Below are 23,512 nucleotides of genomic sequence, written 5' to 3' on the forward strand. Positions count from 1 at the left end.
ACTTCATACCATAAGAAGTCACTAGAAGCCAGTCCAACATAAAAAGCATCACCTACACAGTCCTCTTCAGACAGTGCGTTTTGAGACTATAAAACACAAAAGGCAAGACAGGTTCTTCAGATAGACTTACTTCAGTGCTGAGAGCTAGAAGATAATCAGAATTTTGCGGGCTATACATCATCTGAGTCAGAGGATGAAAAGGGAGATTGGTCTGGACAAAGTTCTTTGCAAAATCTGATGATCTGAAGATTCTTCCTCCATGACTTCCTCCAGATACCTCTGCTGTTAAAATCACCTGGTCAGGGAGAAGGAAGTTCAGAACCAGGGTATAATACTATAAAAGTACATGAAGTTCCTCCACCATTTTCACCAGACATTTGTTCAAAAATTTTAGTTCCAAAAGTAAGAAGAGTTATAAAAACAGATTAGTTGATACACTCTCTTCCTGAAGTATTAGTCTTACGAAAAAAAATACTGTCCTGAGACAGTGTATTGTATCTATGAAGATAAGCTTGATCAGTCTGAGATTAGCCAGTTTCCCCAAAGACTAGAATGTTGTCTTTAGACGTATACCTTGTAACGCTAAACAACCACCACATAATTATGAAGAGTTTTGATGCATCTTAGACAAGGTCCAAAGAAAACAACTTGTGTGCAAAATGCCAATCTTTTGTAATCAGTATTAAATTGTTTCATTTTATTATATTGTAAATATTGTAATAGTAAACTAAACATATTGCTGTGTATCACTGGACCATTCAAATACCAACATCTGACGGCCTTGCACATGGTATTATGCACAGTTTTGTACACGTATGATATAGTCTCACCTTCCCAGAGTTCTCAGGACCAATAGCCATGCCAAATTCAGTCCGAATGAATGTGTTATTGATGAGATTTGTGATATCCTTAAAGTTCTTTCCATAGTCCTCACTGAGAGGGAAAAAAAGGACAAATTTAGAATGCAGAGGTCATGGGCACTGTTGGGTTTGTACCTAGCCTCCCTCACTCTCCGGCAGCTTTATAGAGGCACTCACCCTCCTGATTCTACCCCTACCCGCGGTGGTGGGTCTAATTAGTGGAAGGAAGTTCCAATCCCTCATGGGTGACAGGGTCAGGAATGAGGAAAGGACCTAGACTGAGCCAGTAAGAAAAAAGTGGGAGAACTGGGATCAATTAGGAAACACACTTAAGACAATCACTTAATGAAATGGTCTGTCTTCCTTAAGGATCAGTGGTTCTTAACCAGGGTATTTTTGCCCCATGACCCCACCCCACCAAGCAAACATTTGGTAATATCTGGAGACATTGTTCATTATCACAAGTCAGGGTTGGGTGCTACTGACATTGTATTGGCATTGTAGTAGGTAGAAGTCAGGGGTGCTGCCAAACATCCTACAATACATGGGACAGTGTCCCAAAAAAAGAGAGGGCCACAAGCATCTGGCATCAGATGTGGCATCTGGCCCCAAATGCCAATAGCATCAACGTTGAGAAACTCCCATGTTGTCCTATGTGAATACAAAACAGAACAAAAAAATGCTACAGGCATTCTGATACAGTGAGAGCCAAACTTGAAGTAGAAGCCAACATAAGTGGCCAGTACTGCTGAAATAGTTCTGGGATTCCAGACAGGTAGCCTGTGACGCTGCACTGAATCGACCCATCCTTCCTCTATGAATTCCCTTATTATTATTTTTTAAAGATTTTTTGATGTGGACCATTTTTAAAGTCTTTATTGAACTGTTACAATATGCTTCTGTTTTTTATTTTGATCTTTCAGTCCTGAGGCATGTGGGATCTTAGTTCCCTAGCAGGGATCGAAACCACACCCCTAGCATTGGAAGGTGAAGTCTTAACCACTGGACTGCCAGAGAAGTCCCAATTCCCTTATTACTTAAGCTATTATATTAAAAGTTTGAGTTGGGCTCTCTGCTAAAGGTAGCCAAAGGCCTTCTAACTAATTTATCAATGCATTGTATTGTACTCATGATAAAGCTTGTAAGTTAAGTAGCAGGATCTTGAGTACCTCCTCCCCCAAAGTTACCATCCTTAGGCACAAATCTCTTAATGCATGCAGCACACAGCTAAAGAAGACAGATAAACTTAATCTCAACTCCCAGGTTGTTTAAAGCTTTTCCCAAAAGTTCATTTCAACAATATCTTTGTGAAGTATTAAAGTCAATTTTTAGATTTCAAAAAGTAAGACAAAAAAAAAGTCAGGAGTATTTAATACTATGCACAGCTCTAACATGGTATATAATGCTGCTGCTGCTGCTGCTAAGTCGCTTCAGTCGTGTCCGACTCTGCTCAACCCCATAGACGGCGGCCCACCAGGCCCTCCTGTCCCTGGGATTCTCCAGGCAAGAACACTGGAGTGGGTTGCCATTTCCTCCTCCAATATAATGCTAGACCTTAATATTAATTAAATTTCAGTATCATAAGTGCTGCCCACAGTGCACTGCAAGTCAGTTGCCCATGATAAATGCAATGTACAGTGGTCTTCACTGATATGACTTAAGAGGTGGTACAGTTTTGCTATTAGCCTCAACAGAAAAAGAATCACAGAACCACAGACCATGAGACAGGCAAGGAACTGAAGAGAACATCTTGTCAAACTCCCTTATTTCACAGAGGAGGAGGTTCAAGGGGAAGCAATTCATCAAAAGTCAACCAGTCAATTAAGGGCAAAACTGAAACTACAGTCTAATTCTCTTAACGCTCAGCCCCAAACTTGAGACAACTTTTAATTATGTGTAAGGAATTCTTCCTTGGCAACCAGTGGTCCTGCTCTTTCTTGCCAGGGCTTGTGGCCTGTCAGGAAAGGTCCGCTTAGAGGAAACTGAAGAGAGACAGGAGGGAAGTATCTCTGAGAGAAGGTACAGGTCCCTTCACCATGCTAAAGCAAACTACATGGGACTTTTAAGTTGTCTTTCCATCTCTTAGAACACACACAGAAAAACTAAATAAAATAGGGATTAGAAACCACCCAACAGATTCCTGTTACCCTGCCTTTGACTTCTGAGTACAAGAAAAGTTCTTATCTTCTCAACAGCAGGCCAAGAGATACGCATATTCAAGTCCTAGTTCTACAGTGCATACATCATCAATAGCTCAGACCATGTCCTAAAGGGTTTGCAGCAGCTAGATTATCACCAGTTCACAAATCACCCCTCCTTCGTGACATCCCAGGGAACCTCCACAAACCTGCTGGCAAGTGCGCTTGCTTTTCAAGAACTTGGCACAACAAACACATCCCTGCCCTTCAGAAAAAGAAAGCAACACGAGGGAAACAAAAAATCATCTGCTACAACACTCTGGCACTTTAGCCAGATAAACAAATGGAGCATGAGAGACCAGTGTCAACCTGCTGGGATTTAAGTAGTGTTTTGTCAAGGCCATGTTGGGCCCAGGAATATATTTTAATATGGCACTTTGCTTTAAAGTGGCTTTATCTTTTATCAGCATATATATTGGCATACATCATACATCATGGAGAGGAAATCAATGAAACACGTTGAAAAAGAAATCACTTTTCAAATTCCATATGATAATTAAGAGTTATGAACAGGAAACATTAACAAAGCCCTGTGAAACCATCTGCTTTAGAAGTAAGTCTTTTTAATAACAATTCTATACATCAAACCTAACAAAGCTCTTCCTGGTTAGCAAAAACAAATGATCACTTTTGCTATATCTGTGGTGTAAACATGTATAAGAATATGTACATTTGTAACAATAAAAAATAGTACTAGAGTACAAACGTTTTTGGGAGGATAGAGCCTAATACCACCAAAGAACATGAAAAATCTAGACATTATTTAAATAAATGGAAAAAAAGTAATCATCACATGGAGTTCTGATAAGACATAGCATTAAAATTCCTCCTAAGACGAAGGACTCAGGAGGGTATTTTTCCAGAAGACTAACATGTTGACTGACACTCAACCCAAATGCCAATAATGAAGAATCACACCTCCATTTTTGACCACTTTTCATTTATAATACAGAGGGACTGTGACAATGGGCATTTGACCTGCAGACATTCAATGAAAAGTAACAATAAAAGAATCCTACAATAAATATCTCACAGAATCTTACATTTTACTTTTTTCAACAATCAAACAAGCATAAATATCCTTGTTTGGTTGATTTTCAGGCCTAACCACTTCTTTACTCCTTTAATTCATTTTTGCCATGATTAAGTCACTATAAATGATTACATAAAAGCAAAAAGAAAGACAACAAACTCCAAAAAAATTAGTTTTGAAGTTTTCACTAATTGAGAAAGCTTATACAGTTAATCCTCACTATTTACAGATTCCATATTTATAAATTTGCCTACTCAGATTTGTAACCCCAAATCAATACGTATGGCACTTTTCTAGTCACTGGCAGATATGCATAGGGCAGCGAAAAATGTGTCACTTGGGGCTCATGTTCCCTTCTAAAGTCCAACAAGCGGCTGGCCTGCCTTCTTGTTTCAGCTCTTATACTGTGCATGAGTATCTTCCTTACAGTCTGTTTACTGCTCTGCATTTTGCATTTTTGTGCCTTCTGTTGGTGCTTTGCTATTTAAATAGTCCCCAAGCACAGTTATGAAGTGCTGTTTAGTGTTTCTGGAGAAAATATGTGAGTTAGATAAACTTTTCTGCAACAGTTGGTTGTGAGCTCAACGAATCAATAATACACATAAGGTATCTTTAAACAGAAACACACATAAAACAAGGTTAATAGACTGATCAACTGAAGAAAATGAATGCTGTGGCCAGAAGTTTGCAGGAACCTAATTCTGTATTTCCCCTAGAAGCAATGGCTCAGTATTCACTAATTCAGTATTCATGGAGACTGGAGAACATAATTATTGTGAATGAGAACTAACTGGATTGAGATTTCCAGTTAAAAGATCAATAAGGAGAATGTAGCTTATTAAAATGTTCCAAAAGACTTACAGACCTGAAACCACTACCGGGTGAGATGGGCAGAATCTGAATCTACATTAAACTGAATTCCCAATACTTCAGTTTCTTTGTTTTAACCCCAACTGTCTCTGATGCTACCTTATGTGTTTTAAATTTAATTTTCATTGTGTTTTATCCTTACTTGAAAAGGATGCATGTTTTCTACAGAAGTTTTGAAAATACAAGTAGGAAAATAAAGAGGGTGAAATATTATAAATAAAATCACACAACTTTTTATCAGAAGGAATGTGAGTATGTATCTGAGGTCCTTATTTTGCTCTGATTGACAATAAGACAATCCTAAGAACAGGATTTTCATTCCCATGAAAATCATGGGAATATTTAGGTGACAAAAACCACCTAGCTTCATGATTTTTATATGCCTTAAGTTTGTAAAAATGAAGGTGCAGTAAAATGCCATCATCATACATTTCAATAAACTTTAAGAAACAAAAAAGCAGAAAAATATATTCTGCAAACAGAATTTATGCTAACCTTGTAATTAGAATATGCAGTCATTGCTAATAATCTACTAAGGTGAAAACTGAGCCAAGCATATCATTAAAAAGGTTGTCATAATGAGATGCCTTGGAGAACCTGGTTTACTGAACTCTGCTTTAGTATCTGCTGCATATCTTTATTGTTTATTTATTTATTGACCATGTGGGTTCTTAGTACCCTGACCAGGGATCAAACTTGCATTTCCTGTGGTAGAAGCATGGAGTCTTAGCCACTAAACTGTCAGAGAAGTTTCTGTTGCATATATTTAAGTTATCCTTTTTATTAAACCTCAGGTAACATCCTGAAAAACTTACATTGACTACAGTATAAACTTTAATGTGAAATCTCTTAGAGATTCCCTTACCAATTTCCAAAATTTGAACAACTTTGAATAGGAAATAGAAACCACAAGTAAAACAGTCCAGCAGTTTTCTGTTAACTTGGTATAGAATTTTGCTATACATAATGTGCTTCACTAAGTTAATCTTACAATGAAAGGTTAGACTCAAAGGGCCATAAAACAAAAAGGCACACAACATTTGTTCCTGAAAATCAAATTGTCATCTTAACTACAGCTGCTGCTGCTAAGTCGCTTCAGTTGTGTCCGACTCTGTGCAACCCCATAGACGGCAGCCCACCAAGGCTCCCCTGTCCCTGGGGTTCTCCAGGCAAGAACATTGGAGTGGGTTGCCATTTCCTTCTCCAATGCATGCAAGTGAAAAGTGAAAGTGAAGTCACTCAGTCGTGTCCAACCCTCAGCGACCCCATGGACTGCAGCCTACCAGGCTCCTCCATCCATGGGATTTTCCAGCCAAGAGTACTGGAGTGGAGTGACATTGCCTTCTCCGTAACTATAGCTAGTTATTTCCTTTTTAATTTCATATTTGCAAGTGAGAGGTAAATGAACTTTATTATCTGTTATATGAATTAACATTCCTGAAGAGGGAATCAAAATTTATACTATTCAAATATGATTCCCTTTAATTGAAGATATTAGTATGTTATTCAATTCTATCCAATCATTAATGCCCAGGGACTTTATTTCCCAAATCTGTTAACAATCCTCTTTCTGAAGTGTGCTCCCTCTAACTCGGCACAGGTAACAGAAACAACTAACTTCCTTCTCCTCACACATACCTCCATGCGGCACTGCTTATGGCAGGTGGCATCTCATTAGCTGCCTCCTATTTGAATCCCAAATGAATCTTTGACCACATAAGATTTGAGAGAGAAAGATAATCCAATAAATAATACAATCATTAAAGCTGCGAAAAACAGAAGAGTCTTCAGAGCAGATTCAACAGGCTTTTATTTCATTTCTCAGTTGCACAAGCTCAGCATATTCAGGACTCATTTTGCTCAAATTGCTCCCTCCCTTTCCCATTTCTCAAGCAACACGTGCCTCTTGGCTGGTGTGTCCAACAACATGAGTCACTTCAGACTAGGCCAGGCCAGCCTAGCTGGGGAGGCAACAAGGCATATTTACAGTCTCCACCCATATTTCGGAAGAGTTTTCATTTCACAGCAGGGAGGAAGTAATTAATATTCAAAATGACCTTGGTAAAACCAAACAAACCCAACAAACAAACCTGGTGTGCAAAATGAAGAAAAAGAACCTTAGTAACATACTATACCAGAAACAACTCGCTTTACTCTCTAGTAAAGTGTATATTAGTGGTTTCTCACAAGACTAGACAAATATAGGATGGAAAAAGGCTGAGTCAGAGGGTGGTAGGTATTTAAGCAGTAACACAGCGATACTGTTTTGTTTTGTTTGGGGTTGTCTCAAAGTAAGCACAACGCTGAAAAGCAAAAGGACAGGAAAAGCAGTCGTGAAAACACTGCACTCCCCACGGGTATGACTCTGGTCTGTCAGGTCGGTCCAGTTCTAGCCACCTGATTGAAGAGCACTATAGAGGCTAACACGTGAATTCAGAAGGCAAGCAAAAAAGCGGCTGAAGCAACAGGTTTAGAACATAATTCAACCAAGAGAAGGAATTTAGTAAAGGATTCAAAACATGCAGAGATCAGAGAGGAGGTTTTCATTTGCTACCATAATAAAAACTGGAAATAGGCATCTTCTTAAGAGAAACCCAAGTAAGACGGTAGGTGTTGTGAGAGGGCATCAGAGGGCAGACATACTGAAACCATAATAACAGAAAACTAGTCAATCTGATCACACGGATCACAGCCTTGTCTAACTCAATGAAACTAAGCCATACCGTGTGGGGCCACCCAAGACGGGTGGGTCATGGTGGAGAGGTCTGACAGAATGTGGTCCACTGGAGAAGGGAATGGCAAACCACTTCAGTATTCTTGCCTTGAGAACCCTATGAATAGTATGAAAGGCGAAATGATAGGATACTGAAAGGGGAACTCCCCAAGTCGGTAGGTGCCCAATATAGTACTGGAGATCAGTGGAGAAATAACTCCAGAAAGAATGAAGGGATGGAGCCAAAGCAAAAACAATACCCAGTTGTGGATGTGACTGGTGATAGAAGCAAGGTCCAATGGAGATCAGTCCTGGGTGTTCATTGGAAGGACTGATGCTAAAGCTGAAACTCCAATACTTTGGCCACCTCATACGAAGAGTTGACTCATTGGAAAAGACTCTGATGCTGGGAGGGACTGGAGGCAGGAGAAGAAGGGGACGATAGAGGATGAGATGGCTGGATGGCATCACTGACCCGATGGACATGAGTTTGAGTAAACTCCGGGAGTTGGTGATGGACAGGGAGGCCTGGCGTGCTGCGATTCATGGGGTCGCAAAGAGTAGGACACGACTGAACTGAACTGATGACATACATGTGTGATATTTATCACAGCAGCATTAACAATAGTGAAAAAACTACAACTTAGGTGTCCAAGAGAATAATGATTAAGTAAATTCTTTCAATCTAACAAAAATGATAAGAATTTGACAAATATGGTACGAGCAGTGACCAATCAGAATGGTTATAGTTCATAACATCAGGTGTTGGTAACACTTCCATGCTGGCTGGGGTGGGGGTGTACTTGTAGAAGCTATGGAGGCACCTGGGGGCAGGCAGGAAATCACCTTTTATTAACTGGTATGGAAGGCTTTCAATTCATTAAAAAAACTATGAATAGCACCACAGTGCCAGTACATGCTGGTTACATGCCGTATCTGGCCACTGGCAAGGCAACAGCTAATGGTACCAAGTTCTTATTCCATGATAGGTGCTGCAAAGCAAAACTCTCAATGGCTCTAAGGTGGCTGCTATTATCATCTTTCTTTTACAGATGACAAAAAGACTCAGGGAGGTTAAATGACTTACCCAAGTTCATTCTGCTCACAAATAATGCTGAGATTCAACCCCAGGCCTATATGCCAAGAGGTAACTTTACACTGTACCATGTTGCTTCCTAAGACTACAGAGTTATATGGTATAACATTAAAGGGGAAAAGTCAAGATAATAAACTGTAAATAAGATTACTTGACTTTAAGGTGAATTTTTTTTCATTTAAAATTTCCAATGTTTTATAATATGGTTGCATTGCTTTTTTAATGGAAGGTGAATTGGTAAGGAAAACTGTATCATAAAGAATTTTACAACAGCAAAGTTTCTTAAAAAATGGAAAGAGTTTACTAAAGTTACAAAAATCTTAACGCATTTTTTTCCTTCCCAAACAGGATACTTTTCATCTACCCGAAATGGTTCAACTAGTTTTCTAACTTAATATACAAAATCACCTATAAATTACAGTCCCTTCTAGAATTAGGATTCTGTAATACCTTGTCAATCCTTATCAAACAAATAAAAATACTATTAGCCTAAGAATTATTAAAGAAGACAAGACATTCCTTCGTTCGATTAATATGTACTGCCTGTTATGTGTCAGTCATTTAGCCAGTTGCTGGAGAACCCCAAGTTAGTCAAGAACCTGCCTTCATGCAGTGTACAACAATTTCAAGATGGCAATTCTTTCTTGACCTCTTTTTTTAAATTAAAGTCTCTGTGTTGAAGGGCAGAAAGCACTGGCTCCAGACTCAGGAGCAGCAGTCAAGGGTCACCTATTGGGAAAGGGAGGCTGGACTGATATATATTAGAGTTTCAACATGGGTTCGCTCCCACCTTGGCCAACGTCAACAATCAATCAAAGAACCCTCAGAAAGTATGGTGGCTCCAGGGACATCCTTTGGCCCAGAGGGTAATTTCTATATTATCTGCTGAAATGTCAAATTTCTTTAGGTCCCTAGGCAGAAAATGGGATAGGCACACACGATTGAGAAGACAATCAGCAACTTCTGGGAGTTAGCTGGCTTTGAATCTTACAGGTAAGGAAAAGAATCCTACCCTTTAACCAAGCTGGACCTTTGAAAAGACAACTCTCAAACTTTGTGAATGTCACAGTACAGACTATAGTCCCAGAACATATATTACCATCATCATTACCAGGCACTTTGGTAGGCCTGACCTGAGAACCTCCTTTGGACCTAAAAACAATCTGTTGGGGGCTCATAACATTAGATGAAAAATATTATCTAATATTTTAGATATTAGGTATCTAACTTCCCTGGCAGTCGAGTGGTTAGACTCCACACTCTCACTGCCAGGGCTTGGGTTCAATATCTTATCAGGGAACTAAGATCCCTCAAGCCACATAGTGGGGCCAAAAAAGAAAAATCACTTGGAAGGTAGAGTAAGGATTGTTACATCAGGAGTATAAAACCATTTGTCCTCATAATAAGTAGAAAGATGGTTAAACTCTATGCTGCTGCTGCTAAGTCGCTTCAGTCGTGTCTGACTCTGTGCGACCCCAGAGATGGCAGCCCACCATGCTCCCCCATCCCTGGGATTCTCCAGGCAAGAACACTGGAGTGGGTTGCCATTTCTATTCTATGCTACCTCCCCACAAATAAATATCCATTTAAATAAACATACACACACTCCTATAGACTCTTCCTTTACCTTCTTTTACTGTTCTGCCACTCAGTCAGGTCAACCTTATTTCCTTGGAACTAGATTCCTTTTCATGCTGCTTTAGGTTGCTAATTAGATATTAAAAAATGTGCTAAGGGCGACAATCTGGTGAAAATTTAAGATGGCCAGAAGATCTTTTAAATCAACTGTTAGATCCCATCATGCCTAGAAAAGCAGAGAACTTACAGTCACAATATGTTACTCAATCAAATTCCCCAATCATATGCTAGGCATCTCACCTTCGATATAGCTTGGACTGTCCAAAAGTCATAATTACCAGTGGTACATGGAAGGTGGTTAAGACTAAAATGATCTGGAGAGACAAAAGCATGTGGTCAATAAGAAACATAATCCAATTATATGTTTGCAACATCTGAATATCAGAAAGATTGCCAATAATTCTACTTCACAGTAGCCTATATTGTAATACATCTGAAAACCAAGAAGGACCAAGTGATTATGGCTTACAATGATTCAAATTCTCAGCTAATTTTGTTGAGATGGTCCCACTGCTTACACCTGATGCAGTGTGAAACAGAGCTGCTGCTGCTGCTGCATCGCTTCAGTCGTGTCCGACTCTGTGCGACCCCATAGACGGCAGCCCACCAGGCTCTGCCGTCCCTGGGATTCTCCAGGCAAGAACACTGGAGTGGGTTGCCATTTCCTTCTCCAATGCATGAAAGTGAAAAGTGAAAGTGAAGTCGCTCAGTCGTGTCCGACTCTCAGTGATCCCATGGACTGCAGCCTACCAGGCTCCTCTGTCCATGGAATTTTCCAGGCAAGAGTACTGGAGTGGGGTGCCATTGCCTTCTCCGGAAACAGAGCTAATCAACTCCAAATAACAGTAAAGGAAGAATTTAACTGTTTTGTATCCACATTATTCTAAGATATTCTCAGTCAAGAATCATCTCTTTCTGATTACAAGGCTAGAATAGGGTGAATGCTCTAATAGAGGTTGCTATGTCACATCTGTCCTTTTCTTCTTCTCCCTGCTATTAGTTCTCCATGAAATCAATTTTTTAAATAAGTATTTTTCTAGAGAAAACATGCATGAAGATATGATTGTGATAGATTGGAATAAGAGGCTAGGGAGTCTCATACAGCCATTTAACAAGAAATCTTGGAGATATCAACTATCTTAGATAAAGTGATAAATCATGGGAAATAGTGAACAACTCAAATTTTAGAAGCAAATGAGACAGGCTTAAAGAAATTCTACCAGCAATTTAAAAATTAATAACTTGTTCTTTAGTACAAAAATTGTATTTCTTTTGGCTTCTGATATAGCCTCACGTGCCTCAATGCTCTGATACATACATTACTGGAATACTGGAGGGCATGAGCTGTGGTCCCTGCCCTTGCTCAGGCAGGATAATAACAGAGCAGGTAATGTCAAGCCCTGTTCAAGACCTGAGGCCAATGAATCCTCAGCAAACCTCCTACTGGAGTCAGGTTACATGCTACGAGGATTAAGGAGAAGCTTACTGACTGTCTCATTCCCCCAATCCTGGCAGTACCTACCTCCTTTGTGGTTGGGGGAAGGACAACAGATGGAGCTGAACAGTGATAAGCCCATGGCTGCCACAGTCCTTTAACACTAACTATGGGAAAGGATACAGGAACAATACAATTCGGAGGAAAAATGCCAACACGTATAATGTGCCGTTTTCTACTTTCACACAGAAATTTTCCCAAGAATTGTAAGGCTCCCTTTTCACACAGCACTCTTCTCTTTTCTTCTTCTTGCTCATCTTGATATCAAGCAGCCACCAAAGACTAAAAAGGTGTCTAGTTTCTATTATGGAAGAAGGTGGTCACAAGATGTTCCTAGTTCTAAAAGCAAAACCAAACCAACCACAGCCTTCTGGAAGTCTGTCCTACAAATGCATTTCCTACAGCTGAAGTTGGAGACAATTTCAGAAGGTAAAACATTTAGCACTTAAACTCCCCCAAATCTACACCATCTTCTTGCTAGGCTGAATCAACAAAGTCAAAACATTACTTACCCCAGTGCTGTCTCCAACCCAGGACAAGGATACTGAGCCACTGAGATCATCGAATACATGCTATAAGGGGGGAAAAAAAAACTCATTTAGAAATGACATCTCCTCTTCAATCTTTGACTTCTTTAAATAACACAGACCACTATTACTTTCAAAGTAATTATCTTTACAATTAAAAGGGGATATGGATTTCTGGAACAAAATTTGGAAAAGACAGCATTTAACTACTTAACCTGAATCACAAATAACTTGGAAATTTTAATTCTCTCTCACACAAAGTAAGCCAAGCAGATGAGTTCTCTTCACTGTACCAGATGGGGAGATGGGATAATCTATTTGCTTTCTCCAACAGAACTAAATATAAAGATACAAAAAGTATTCTTAGGATATTTTAAAACAAGAGATCACAGCCCACAATGATAGATATAATTGTAACCCAATCAGCATAATTTAAATTTTTCTAAGGAGCCTTCACAGTACAGCCAAATAGCTAATAGCTGGATTCTTTTTGTTTCTAGGCTAATACACCCAAATGACAAGGGAAAGAAGCAAGAGTAAATGCCCTTGTTTCACCTTTTTATTTAATAATAATAACTACAATAGTAATAATATTAATAATAATAGAACCACCTTAATAAAGTTGTGGTGAAAGTGAGGAGACAAAAAAGGGAAAGCTGGTATGCTGTATCCAAAATATGGTAATCATATTAAAATTCATTATAATAATTATTGTAGGTCCTTTCAAATTTTGGTTTTCCAATACTTTCTTCTCTATTTATAAAATAATATATATCCATTATAGAAAAAAGTAGATAATAATATTGTTGTTTAGTCGCTAAATCCTGTTTTGACTCTTGCAACCCCATGGACTGGAGCCTGTCAGGCTCCTCTGTTCATGGGATTCTCCAGGCAAGAATACTGGAATGGATTGCCATTTCCTTCTCCAGGGGATCTTCCCAAGCCAGGGATCGAACCCATGTCTCCTGCTTGGCAGGTGGATTCTTTACCACTGAGCCACCTCGGAAGCCCAGACAATAATAGAGAGAGACAACAAAGAAAATATAAATCTTATCACACAGAGATACACATAAAGTTAACATTATGTGTATAATCTACTAGTCTCTATCACTTTTTTAACCAATAAAGAAATAATACCAAAAAGGCAACACTGGCACTTGGTAAAAACTTCTTACTACATATATTAATATTAGAAATGTATACAGTAAGAAGTGAAGATCCTTCCTCTTCCCCACCACAACCTCACCACAGCCCCACCACCCAGAGGAGTTAGTAGTTTGTTGATGACTATGCTTTTCTTTTATGAAGACTTAAAAATATTACAAAGATTTTAAGAGTCTTAAATATGCCTTGCCTTTCCAAATATGAGCAGTTCCTTAGGAGCCAAGGATATAATTTTTATAGTCATTTTTATAGTATGCCCTGTGCCTACCATGATACTTTGCATGCTCAATAAGCATCTGTTGAATTATACATCCTTCCCAAACCACAAAGTTGATTCAAAATACAGCATGTCTATAAATGGTGGGATTCCAGCTGCATGGTCACTCAAGCCACCAATCGCAACAGAGATGTCTGAAGAAACAGAACTCACACATTAACTGTTTGGCTTACCTTCTAAGTTTCTTTGGTGGTCCTACTAGATGGGTCGCTAAATTCACTTACGCTACTTTCCCCTGTACTGTAAGCAGCTTTGAGGTCGACGGAATCTCTTGTACAATCTCTGTAAATAGTACACTCAGTGCCACACAGACGGCTTGCTCAGTAAACGCTAGTTAACTCTCAAATGCTCAGAGCTTCTCATAGCCACTGCAGGACAGAAAGGCTATTCATACATGTAAGCTGGCCAAGCATCTGAGAAAAAGTAGGTCTGCTGCTAGAGACATCTGGAACCAGAAGCTTAAAAACTAACACAGCAGCGCGTCTTCTAAGATACCACACAGAGCAAGACAGCATGTTCTCTTGAGTGAGGATACAGTGTCTGAAATTACATCAATGAGCTCCTTGAGGAGAAACAGGGATATCCAGAGTTTCCACAAATACCAGACAGACTGCACGGGCTAACAGTCATCTAAACAAAGGCTATCTTTCCAAGACAGGCTCTGGGCACAAAAGCTGATTAGGATAAAAGAAAAATTCCATCACTGGAGCTCTTGCTAGCTTGATCAAGCTTTCACTTTTCAGGCAATGTTCTACACACCTGACGCAGTCAGCAGACACACTGGCATTACTCATATCTTCTATTGCTCAGTCACAGAAAGAGGAGGACTATTAGATGACACTAGCAACCCTCAACTTAACCCAAACAAATCAAAGTACAGTTGACCTCATTCACCATTCAGAGTTCCTTTGGGAAAATGGAAGTGAAATTCATTAACTGTTATAGTGGCCTTCTGCTACCCTTAGTCTTCCCTTCCCAGCAACCAATTACATTTTACTTTTGAAAATGCATAAACTCACTGAGAAAACTCATCCACCTAGAGAAAATGCAATTAATTTTTTATATTTCAGTCTCTACCACTCTTATAGTGCTGTAAATAAAAGAAAATAATGAAATCAGATCTATCAACAGACCAAAGCCCAGATAGAAAGAAAAGGTCATATGGAAAGGAAACAAATCCAGGAGAATTGGGGAACCAAGACCACAGACTCAATCCTACCCCTTTAACAGGAAGATTACAGATGTCCAGGAGAAGTGTGGACAATCTGGTCATGGTTAGGAGACAGAATTTACAAATGTCAGCAAAAGGCCATTAATTCTACTGCTTATTTATCATGTTTAACAAAATATACATGTCATTCTACACTGTGGTAGCATCTTAGACATTTCAAAACATGTATTACTTCTAATTATAGCAACAAGAATCATGCCTGCCTGCCTCATTAGATCTGAAGCCCATCTGGTTCAGGGACCAGATGAACAGGGACCAGGCCTGTTCATTTTAGCAACTAATACACAGCATAGTGTGCTCAGCTGCTAAGTCGTATCTGACTGTTTGCTACCCCATGGACTGTAGCCTACAGACTCCTCTGTTCATGGGATTTTACAGGCAAGAATACTGGAATGGGTTGCCATTTCCTCCTCCAGGGAATCTTCCTGATCCAGGGATTGAACCCACGTCTCCTGCATTGGCAGGCAGATTCCTTATTGCCGGCACAGTGGTAAAGAATCCATCTGCTAACGCAGGAGACACAGGAGACGTGGGTTCGATCTCTGAGTTGGGAAGATCCCCTGGAGGAGAGCATGGCAACCCACTCCAGTATTCCTGCCTGGAGAATTCCATGGACAGAGGAGTCTGGTGGGCTAGAAAGAGTTGGACATAATGGAGCAACTGAGCGCGGCACAAACAGCATAGCACATGGAAGACAATGAAGATTAAATTCATTTCTTAGAAGAACTACTTTCAGAGCTCTGAAAGGGAGGATATGGAGTGAAAAGATATGGCCAGATCCACTTAATTTCCTCAAGACAGAAATGAGTATGCAATGTCAAAGTTCTATTCTGAGAGGACTTCTGTTTCCAGCCAAGATGGAGTAACATGGATCAGATTTACCTTCCACCTGAAACAACTAAAAATAAAATAAAATAAAAACCAACACAGAATACATAAAACAGAGGTTTCAAGACACTGGACTTTTGGCAATGAAGGACAATGATCCCTGAAAGAGAAGCAGCAAACGATGGCCTACATCTGCCCTAGTGTACTGTCCTGAAATAATTTTCAGGCCATGGTACAGGGAAGGGGAGACAAGGCAGAGTCCAGAGGTCTTTCTCCTTTGAAGAGATGAGCTGACAGTCTGGGGAAGCCAAAGAGGCTGGAGTTCATAGTGAAGTGTGTGACAGAGGTGAGAGCTGTACAGAATGAGAACAGTGGAGATCTACAGATGTGGGCTCCCTAACCACCCTGCCAAGTTTTCTCCTGAGTACTAATCATCACATGGATGCTAGGAATCTACCAGAGGCCAGGGTAAAAATTGAAGGAAACAATATCAGGGCCTTAGTCAGGACCAGAAACAATTCCTGTTTCCAACAACCATACAGAAAACCTCATATTTCACAAGGAACTGGATAGAATACTCAGAAAAGTTTTACCTTGGTAATGAAGAAAAGTTAACCCAAACACTATTCTAGTTTTGCCTAAAAAACTTAAAAACAAGACTGAAAACGATCAAACTATTGTCAAGTAACCTAACCATGACCCAGAACAAAGTTCAAGGATACTTACAGGAATATTAAAATATATAGCACTCAAGCAGATAAAATTCACCATGTCCAACAGTTAACAACAACAACAAAAATCCAGACATGCAAAGAAGAAAACAGGACCTATAATGAGGAGAAAATCAATCAAACTGACCCAGAAATAACACAAATAATAACATTAAGGACATTAGAAGTTATAATAATACTCCAGATGTTCACTCAAGAAGCTAGAGAATAGACTGAGCAAAGATGAGCATTAAAGATATGGAAGAGTATTTTAAAAAACTCAGATTGGACTTCTAGAGATGAGAAATATACACCCTAGATGAAAATTACAATGAATAGGATTAACAAGAAATCAGACATTGCAGAAGAGAAGATTAATAAACTGGAAGCCATACCTAGTGGAAACTATCCAAAGAGAAACACAGCAAAAAAAAGGCCAAAAATATAAATATTAACAAAGAATCACTGAGCTAAAGAACTTCAAGCAACTATATATAAACCAATAAATACACACACACACACACACACACACACACACACACATATATAATTGAAGTCTGGAAGATGTGGAGGGTGTGAATAGAAAAAATTGAAGAAATTATAACCAAAGATTCCCCAAATTTAATGAAAAATATAAACCCAGAGATCCAAGAACCTCACAAACCCCAAGCTTAAGAAACACAGTGAAAACTATACCAGGGCAAATCATGTTCCAATTGTTCAAAATTGGTGATAGATAAAAATCTTACAAGTATCCAGAAGAAAAAATGATATTACATACAGAGGAATAAAGAATCATAGAAGATCTCTCTTCAGAAACAATGCAAATCAGTGTATCAAAGTCTTTAGAGAACTGGGGAAAAACTGTAAAGACAGAAATCTACACCCAGGGAGAATACCTTTTAAAAGGTCGGGTTTTAAAGAAGGGTTCTGTTCTGAACTTTTCCAATGGTCCTCACCATTATCTGGCAGGATTTTTTTAAAGTTTATTTTATTGAAGTATAGTTGATTTACAATGTTGAGTTTAATTTCTGCTGTACATCAAAGTGACTCAGTTAAACATGTATATATTCTTTTTCATAATGGTTTATCCACAGGATATTGAATACAGTTCCCTGCATTATACAAAGTAGAATCTTGTTGTTTATCCATTCTTCTACAATAGTTTGCATTTGCTAATCTCAAACTCCCAACCTCCCTCCCCTGCAGTCCCTTGGCAACCACACGTCAGTTTTCCGTATCTGTAAGTGTGTTTTTGTTTTGTAGATATATTCATTTGTGTCCCATTTTAGATTTCACATGTAATTGATATCATGGTATTTGTCTTTCTCTTTCTGACTTACTTCTCTTAGTACGATAATCTCTAGATCCATCCATGTTGTTGCAAATGACATTATTTTATTCTTTTTAATGGCTGAGTAATATTCCATTAGGGCTTCCTAGGTGGCACAGTGGTAAAGCATCTGCCTGCCAATGCAGGAGACACAGGTTCAATCCCTTGGTCAGGAAGATCCCGTGGAAGAGGAAATGGCAACACACTCCAGTATTCTTGCCTGGAATATCCCGTGGACAGAGAAGTCTGGCAGGCTACAGTCCAGGGGTTGCAAAGAGTCAGACACAACTGAGTGACTAAGAACACACATATACACAATATTCCATTGCACACATACATTTTCTTTATCCATGCATCTGCTGATGGACATTTAGGCTGTTTTCATGTCTTGGCTATTGTAAATAGTGCTGCTTATGAACACAAGGGTGCATGAATCTTCTCAAATTATAGTTCTGTCTGGTATATACCCAGGAGTGAGAATGCTGGATCATATGACAATTCCATTTTTAGTTTTCTGAGGAACCTCCATACTGTTTTCATAGTGGTTGCACCCCATATTGTGGGTGTTTCTTTTTGACAGCCACAAGAGAGGGACTACACCAGTGCAAAAGATCTGAAAGACAGCTGAAATCCCATTTTTCCATGTAAAACCAACCATTCTAGTTCCTAGTTATCAGAGCTTGAATGATCTCTTCTTAGGTATTACTTTGCACAGTTCTTATGGATGCTGTTTGTACTATAAATTGTACAGAACTCTCCAAGTACTGTTGCTTGTACTCTCAAATTATGCTGGGACTTCTTAGATGGTAAATAGTATGATCTGGTATTACCTGTCAGGCCTAGCACAAGATCTTACAAGATATTAAGTATCCCATGAATAATTCCATAAAAGTCTATTCACAAACCCCTGCTACCAAAATAGACCTGTGTGTAACCCCTCCTCTAATGTGGTTTCCACCATTTCGGTAAATAATGGCTAAATAGGGTTTCTTCCCATGCCCTTACTGCCAGCCGAAACATTATTAAACACTAGTGTGTATTCTTGAGTGTTCACATGTACAATAGTGATCTTATTCCTCTCCTTCCACTGTAGTTACCATCAACTCCATATAGTCAAAAATTGGTGAAGTTCCCCCAAATACATCAAAGTGTTTAGAGGCAATGGCCAGGAGGAGACTATACAGAGTGAGTGAAGTTGCTCAGTCGTGTCCGACTCTTTGCGACCCCATGGACTGTAGCCCACCAGGCTCCTCCATCCATGGATTTTTCTAGGCAAGAGTACTGGAGTGGGGTGCCATTTCCTTCTCCAGGGGATCTTCCCGACCCGGGGATTGAACCTGGGTCTCCCGCATTGCAGACAGACGCTTTACCATCTAAGCCACCTCTGTATAGTCTAGTGGCTCAGACTATACAGAAGAGAAATTCAAATATTTTACTATGAAGAAATAAAAGTCTGTCCACTGAGATTTAAACAGAGCTTACGGAGGTGGGAACAGATATAAATAATAGTGGATATGGCAGAGGGGGTTGTGCAGGCAGAACAAACACGAAGATACAGGCAAGTATTTTGAAAAAATTCAAAGGGTAACACTGTTAAAACATATTATAAAACATATTGATTTCACCAACTAGTAAAGTGCTGAGAATACAGTATATCAAATACTTGTTAAATAAGAACTTCAAGATCAGGATAAACACAGTTATGGTGGGAATGAAAGGATAATGAAAACAGAGAAAAGGAAATGTGTGTGAAAAGAAAATTACTTCTTGAAACACCCAAAGAAAACTGACACGCCGCCACAGGATCACTTACTCACATAAGGAAGGTTTCCAGCGGTATATACAGCAGAACATAACCAACTAATAAGTTATGGTTCAACTGCTCTAATCAAGGCAAAGTAAGATGAATAAGAGAAATAAGAGCAGAGGACAAAGTTCTGTGGATAGAAAGAACCACAAGGCAGAATAAGCTCTTTAGGAACAGAAAACCCCAAACCTCCGACACAGTATTTCCAATGAACATCCTACAATATGAAAATAATAAATACACAACAACATTCAGGAGTTGAGGAGTCCAGCCAACAGCAGGGAGAGGATCTACCTCAAGCGCTGTTACAAAAAAAGATGTTATGTATTAGCTGCATACACGACAACTGAAATGGAAAAGGTGGCAGAGTTGAGGCCTGTTTTGTTTCTGATAAACAATAGTTGTGCTGCCCCAGTGCAGTATGCCTAAGAGGTAGCTTATTTAGCAGAAAGACAACACGATCTGGCCACTACATATTGCTAAACAGCCAGCCAAATGTAGGTTCTAGAAGCAAGTCAGAGTTAAGGGAAACCACGTAAACATGCTGTTTGTGTGATTAGCGATCCAAAACCAGCATCCAGAGGGACCACAGAGTAAATACAGTAGTTCAGATTACATAATCATACCCTATCATAGAAAGCTCAGAAACCAAGAAATTTAAGACTACTTATGTAAAATGTCAGCTTGATCCAATCAGGAGCAGATGAGCATGAAACTTGGCCACATCCAGTGAGAGATTTATTAATCTCATAGCACAGTTACTGGCACAGGAATAGACAAGACAGAGCAATAGAACAAAACAAAGGTCAAGACTAGACAAAGTTTCTTTTAATGTATGATAAAGCAGGCATTTCAAATCATTGGTAAAAAAGAGTTGGTAAAGCTAGCTATTTGGAAAAAAAAAAAAAAAACTGGATTCCTAACTTCCTTCCTACCACCCCTCCCCACTCCAAACTAAATTCCACATAGACCAAAGATTGAAACACAAAAAGTTAAGCCACAAAAATCCTAGAAGTATGAGTGAATATTTTTACAAACTTAGAACGAGAAGGCCATTTCAAAAATGATACAAAAGCCAGAACCCTTAATATATCAATTACTTTGACTATATAAAAAATTAATAGCAAAATATTGAACATAAAGTTGGAACAAAACTGGAAAAACTATCTGCAACACAACAAAGGGTTAATATACAGTGTTCAGGTCAATAAGAGAAAGACAAAGGCCTCAAAAGAAAATAGGTAAAAGACACAAACAAGCAATTCACAAACGGACACAGAAATGACCAATAACGTTTGAAAAGTTATTCAATCTCACTAGTAATCAGAGAAAAAGAATGTGATAACATTTTCCACCTTTTGGAAAAGCTTGACAACAGGCATCCAGGGAGAAGTGGAGACCAGAGCGCCTGTGTGCACCGTGGGTGGGAGTGGAGTATATAAACCGCTGTTAACTTTTCTGGAGAGCTATTTGGTGACGTGAATCAACTGAAAATGTCCCAACCACATGACTCAAGCAATCCCACTGAGGAATTTATCACCAGGGGATAATTACACATCTTCAGAGAGGACGTTACACACCTGCATGTTCACTACATCCTGCAGGCCATCTACTGTGTTCAAGCCTTACACACATTATCATTTAATCCACGTAACAACCCCATATTACTATATCTGTATATTCTAGATGAAGAACTGACGCTCTGTTAAGTAAGTTATCTCAGGCAATAAAACAATATATACCAGGTGTCACTGAAAATGTTCAGGTGTTTACTGACTTTGAAAGGTTCAAAACATGTTGAGTAAAAAGCAGATTTACAGAATAGCAGGTAAAATTGTGTGTTTATGTTTATGGTTAAAAGCAACTTCTTCTAAATACTAACAGAAAGCACCTTTTGTTGGCAGAACTTATGGTGATGTTTCTTCCTCCCAGTTTCTGCGGAGTGGCTGGCTTGCTCCCCACCGCATCATCTGCTGAAGGGACCAGGATGGTCAGTGTCCCGGGTGGTGCTGACAGCCATAACTGACCCCAGCAGGGGAGCTCTGGGTAGAGGGAGTCACTGATGGTGTTGACAACCAAGTGGGCTTCCAGGGACTCATTAGGTCAGAAAGTCGGTGACAGCTTTCTGAAATACATTCACCTTGACATTGGATAATGCAAGACTCATACACACATTTAATGCCCACCATTTAAAAGCTTGAGGTTCACACATTTAAGAGACCATGAATGAACACAAATGTCCATTTCTACGCTCATCTGGCTCATCCCTAGTTCCATCTTGGTCTTCCCTGGTGGCTCAGTGGTAAAGAATCTGCCTGCAATGCAGGAGACCTGGGTTCAATCCCTGGGTTGGGAAGATCCCCTGGAGGAGGGCACAGCAACCCACTCCAGTATCCTTGCCTGGAGAGTCCCCATGGACAGAGGAGCCTGGCGGGCTACAGTCCATGGGGTCGCAAAGAGTCGGACATGACTGAGTAACTAAAATTAAAAAAAAATTTTTTTTCAGTTTCATCTGGAAAAAAATAAAGGCCACAAAACACAACATTCTTCACAGAAATAACTTTGTCTTCACATCTAATTAAACTAGAAGCCTAATTAAATTACTGTTGCTATGGCTAGGAGAACTCACAGTTGGTCCCAAGAGTCACTGTAGCTTGGAAAAAAAAAACTTGGTAATGAGAAATCTTTGTCTATCTTTAGTTATACACCCAATTGAAAGTAAAATACTCAAAGAACTCACAACAACACAACTGAGCCTGGGTCAGTTTCACATGGGGGGACCCAGTTTAAAAGTCACTTGCAGATGACCCGACGGGCCATCAGGAGCAGCTTCTCTGGCAAATAAACAGGGAGTGAATGATGTCACCCTTCACACACATGCCTTCTTTCCACAAAAAATCTGCTTGCCTACCACATGCCAGACCCTTTTTCGGGCACTGGGGACACAGCAGTGATAACACACACTCTGTGCTCGTGAAGTTTGTACTCTGTGAACACACTTAACAGAAGTCTAAAAATGAAGACTGAACATGCAAGATATTCAACCTACAGAAGACAACCTGTCACTGAAAATAAAACTGCAAAAGAGTGTTAAAACCTGGTCTAGTAACTAGCTGGTTGGGAAAGCAGGCACAAATCATTTTCTCTCTTGGGCATCTATTATATTTCCTCAGGAATAAAACTATATTATGCTCCTTCACTCACTGGAATAATGAGAGTCAAATGAAGTAACAAGGCACTGGTGACTCCATAAAGGCTGAGAGTTGAAGGTTCAGGCTTCCAAACCCAACCAGGAAACACAGGGACAGACAGGACATAGTGATGTATAAGAGAGGTCTGGGACAAACTGGGCAAAGCTCCTGCGGGCAGGAAGAAAACCTTAACAGAATACAGTTCTATTAAATAAGGCACTGCTAGGATCACACAACATGAGCCAAAAATAAGATCACAAACGTTCCAGTTCTCCTGGAGACTATCCTTAGAAATAAAAGGGCTAAACATAAAACAGCATACAAGCTTGCAAATCTATTCAATTATTCAGTTTCCTGTGAGGCTGGATGATAAAGAGAGAGCACTGGCTTAATACCTGGTCAACTGGAATTTTATTTCTGCCTCTGCCAATAGCTCTGTGAATCTGAGCAGTGCAACCTCACTTCACCACCAAGGTGACGAAGCTGGAACAACAACATTTCTAATTCTTGTAAGCTTTAATATTCTATGACTCATCGATAA

At 39.5% G+C, this 23,512-nt stretch overlaps 1 protein-coding gene across 11 annotated transcripts in view; it reads right to left on the minus strand.

The window, feature by feature from the left end:
* Nucleotides 1–23,512, minus strand: part of SORT1 (sortilin 1) — a 69,205-nt gene that overhangs the window by 32,194 nt on the left and 13,499 nt on the right. For 7 of the 11 annotated variants that reach the window (XM_086391611.1, XM_086391609.1, XM_086391610.1 and 4 more), the window contains exons 2-5: nucleotides 12,416–12,475; nucleotides 10,649–10,722; nucleotides 831–933; nucleotides 131–295 (exon numbers count right to left, since the gene is read on the minus strand). In XM_086391611.1, coding sequence (XP_086247737.1) covers nucleotides 131–295; nucleotides 831–933; nucleotides 10,649–10,722; nucleotides 12,416–12,475 — 402 coding nt within the window. Of the gene's footprint in view, nucleotides 1–130; nucleotides 296–830; nucleotides 934–10,648; nucleotides 10,723–12,415; nucleotides 12,476–14,044; nucleotides 15,490–23,512 lie in introns of those variants that run through there. The other 4 variants (XM_086391618.1, XM_086391616.1, XM_086391617.1 and 1 more) reach the window with 2 other exon arrangements.

This window comes from Bos grunniens, chromosome 3 (assembly GCF_055505025.1).
Source record: "Bos grunniens cultivar Pamir isolate PY7600 chromosome 3, Bosgru_T2T1.0, whole genome shotgun sequence".
In the NCBI taxonomy this organism is placed as follows: domain Eukaryota; kingdom Metazoa; phylum Chordata; class Mammalia; order Artiodactyla; family Bovidae; genus Bos; species Bos grunniens.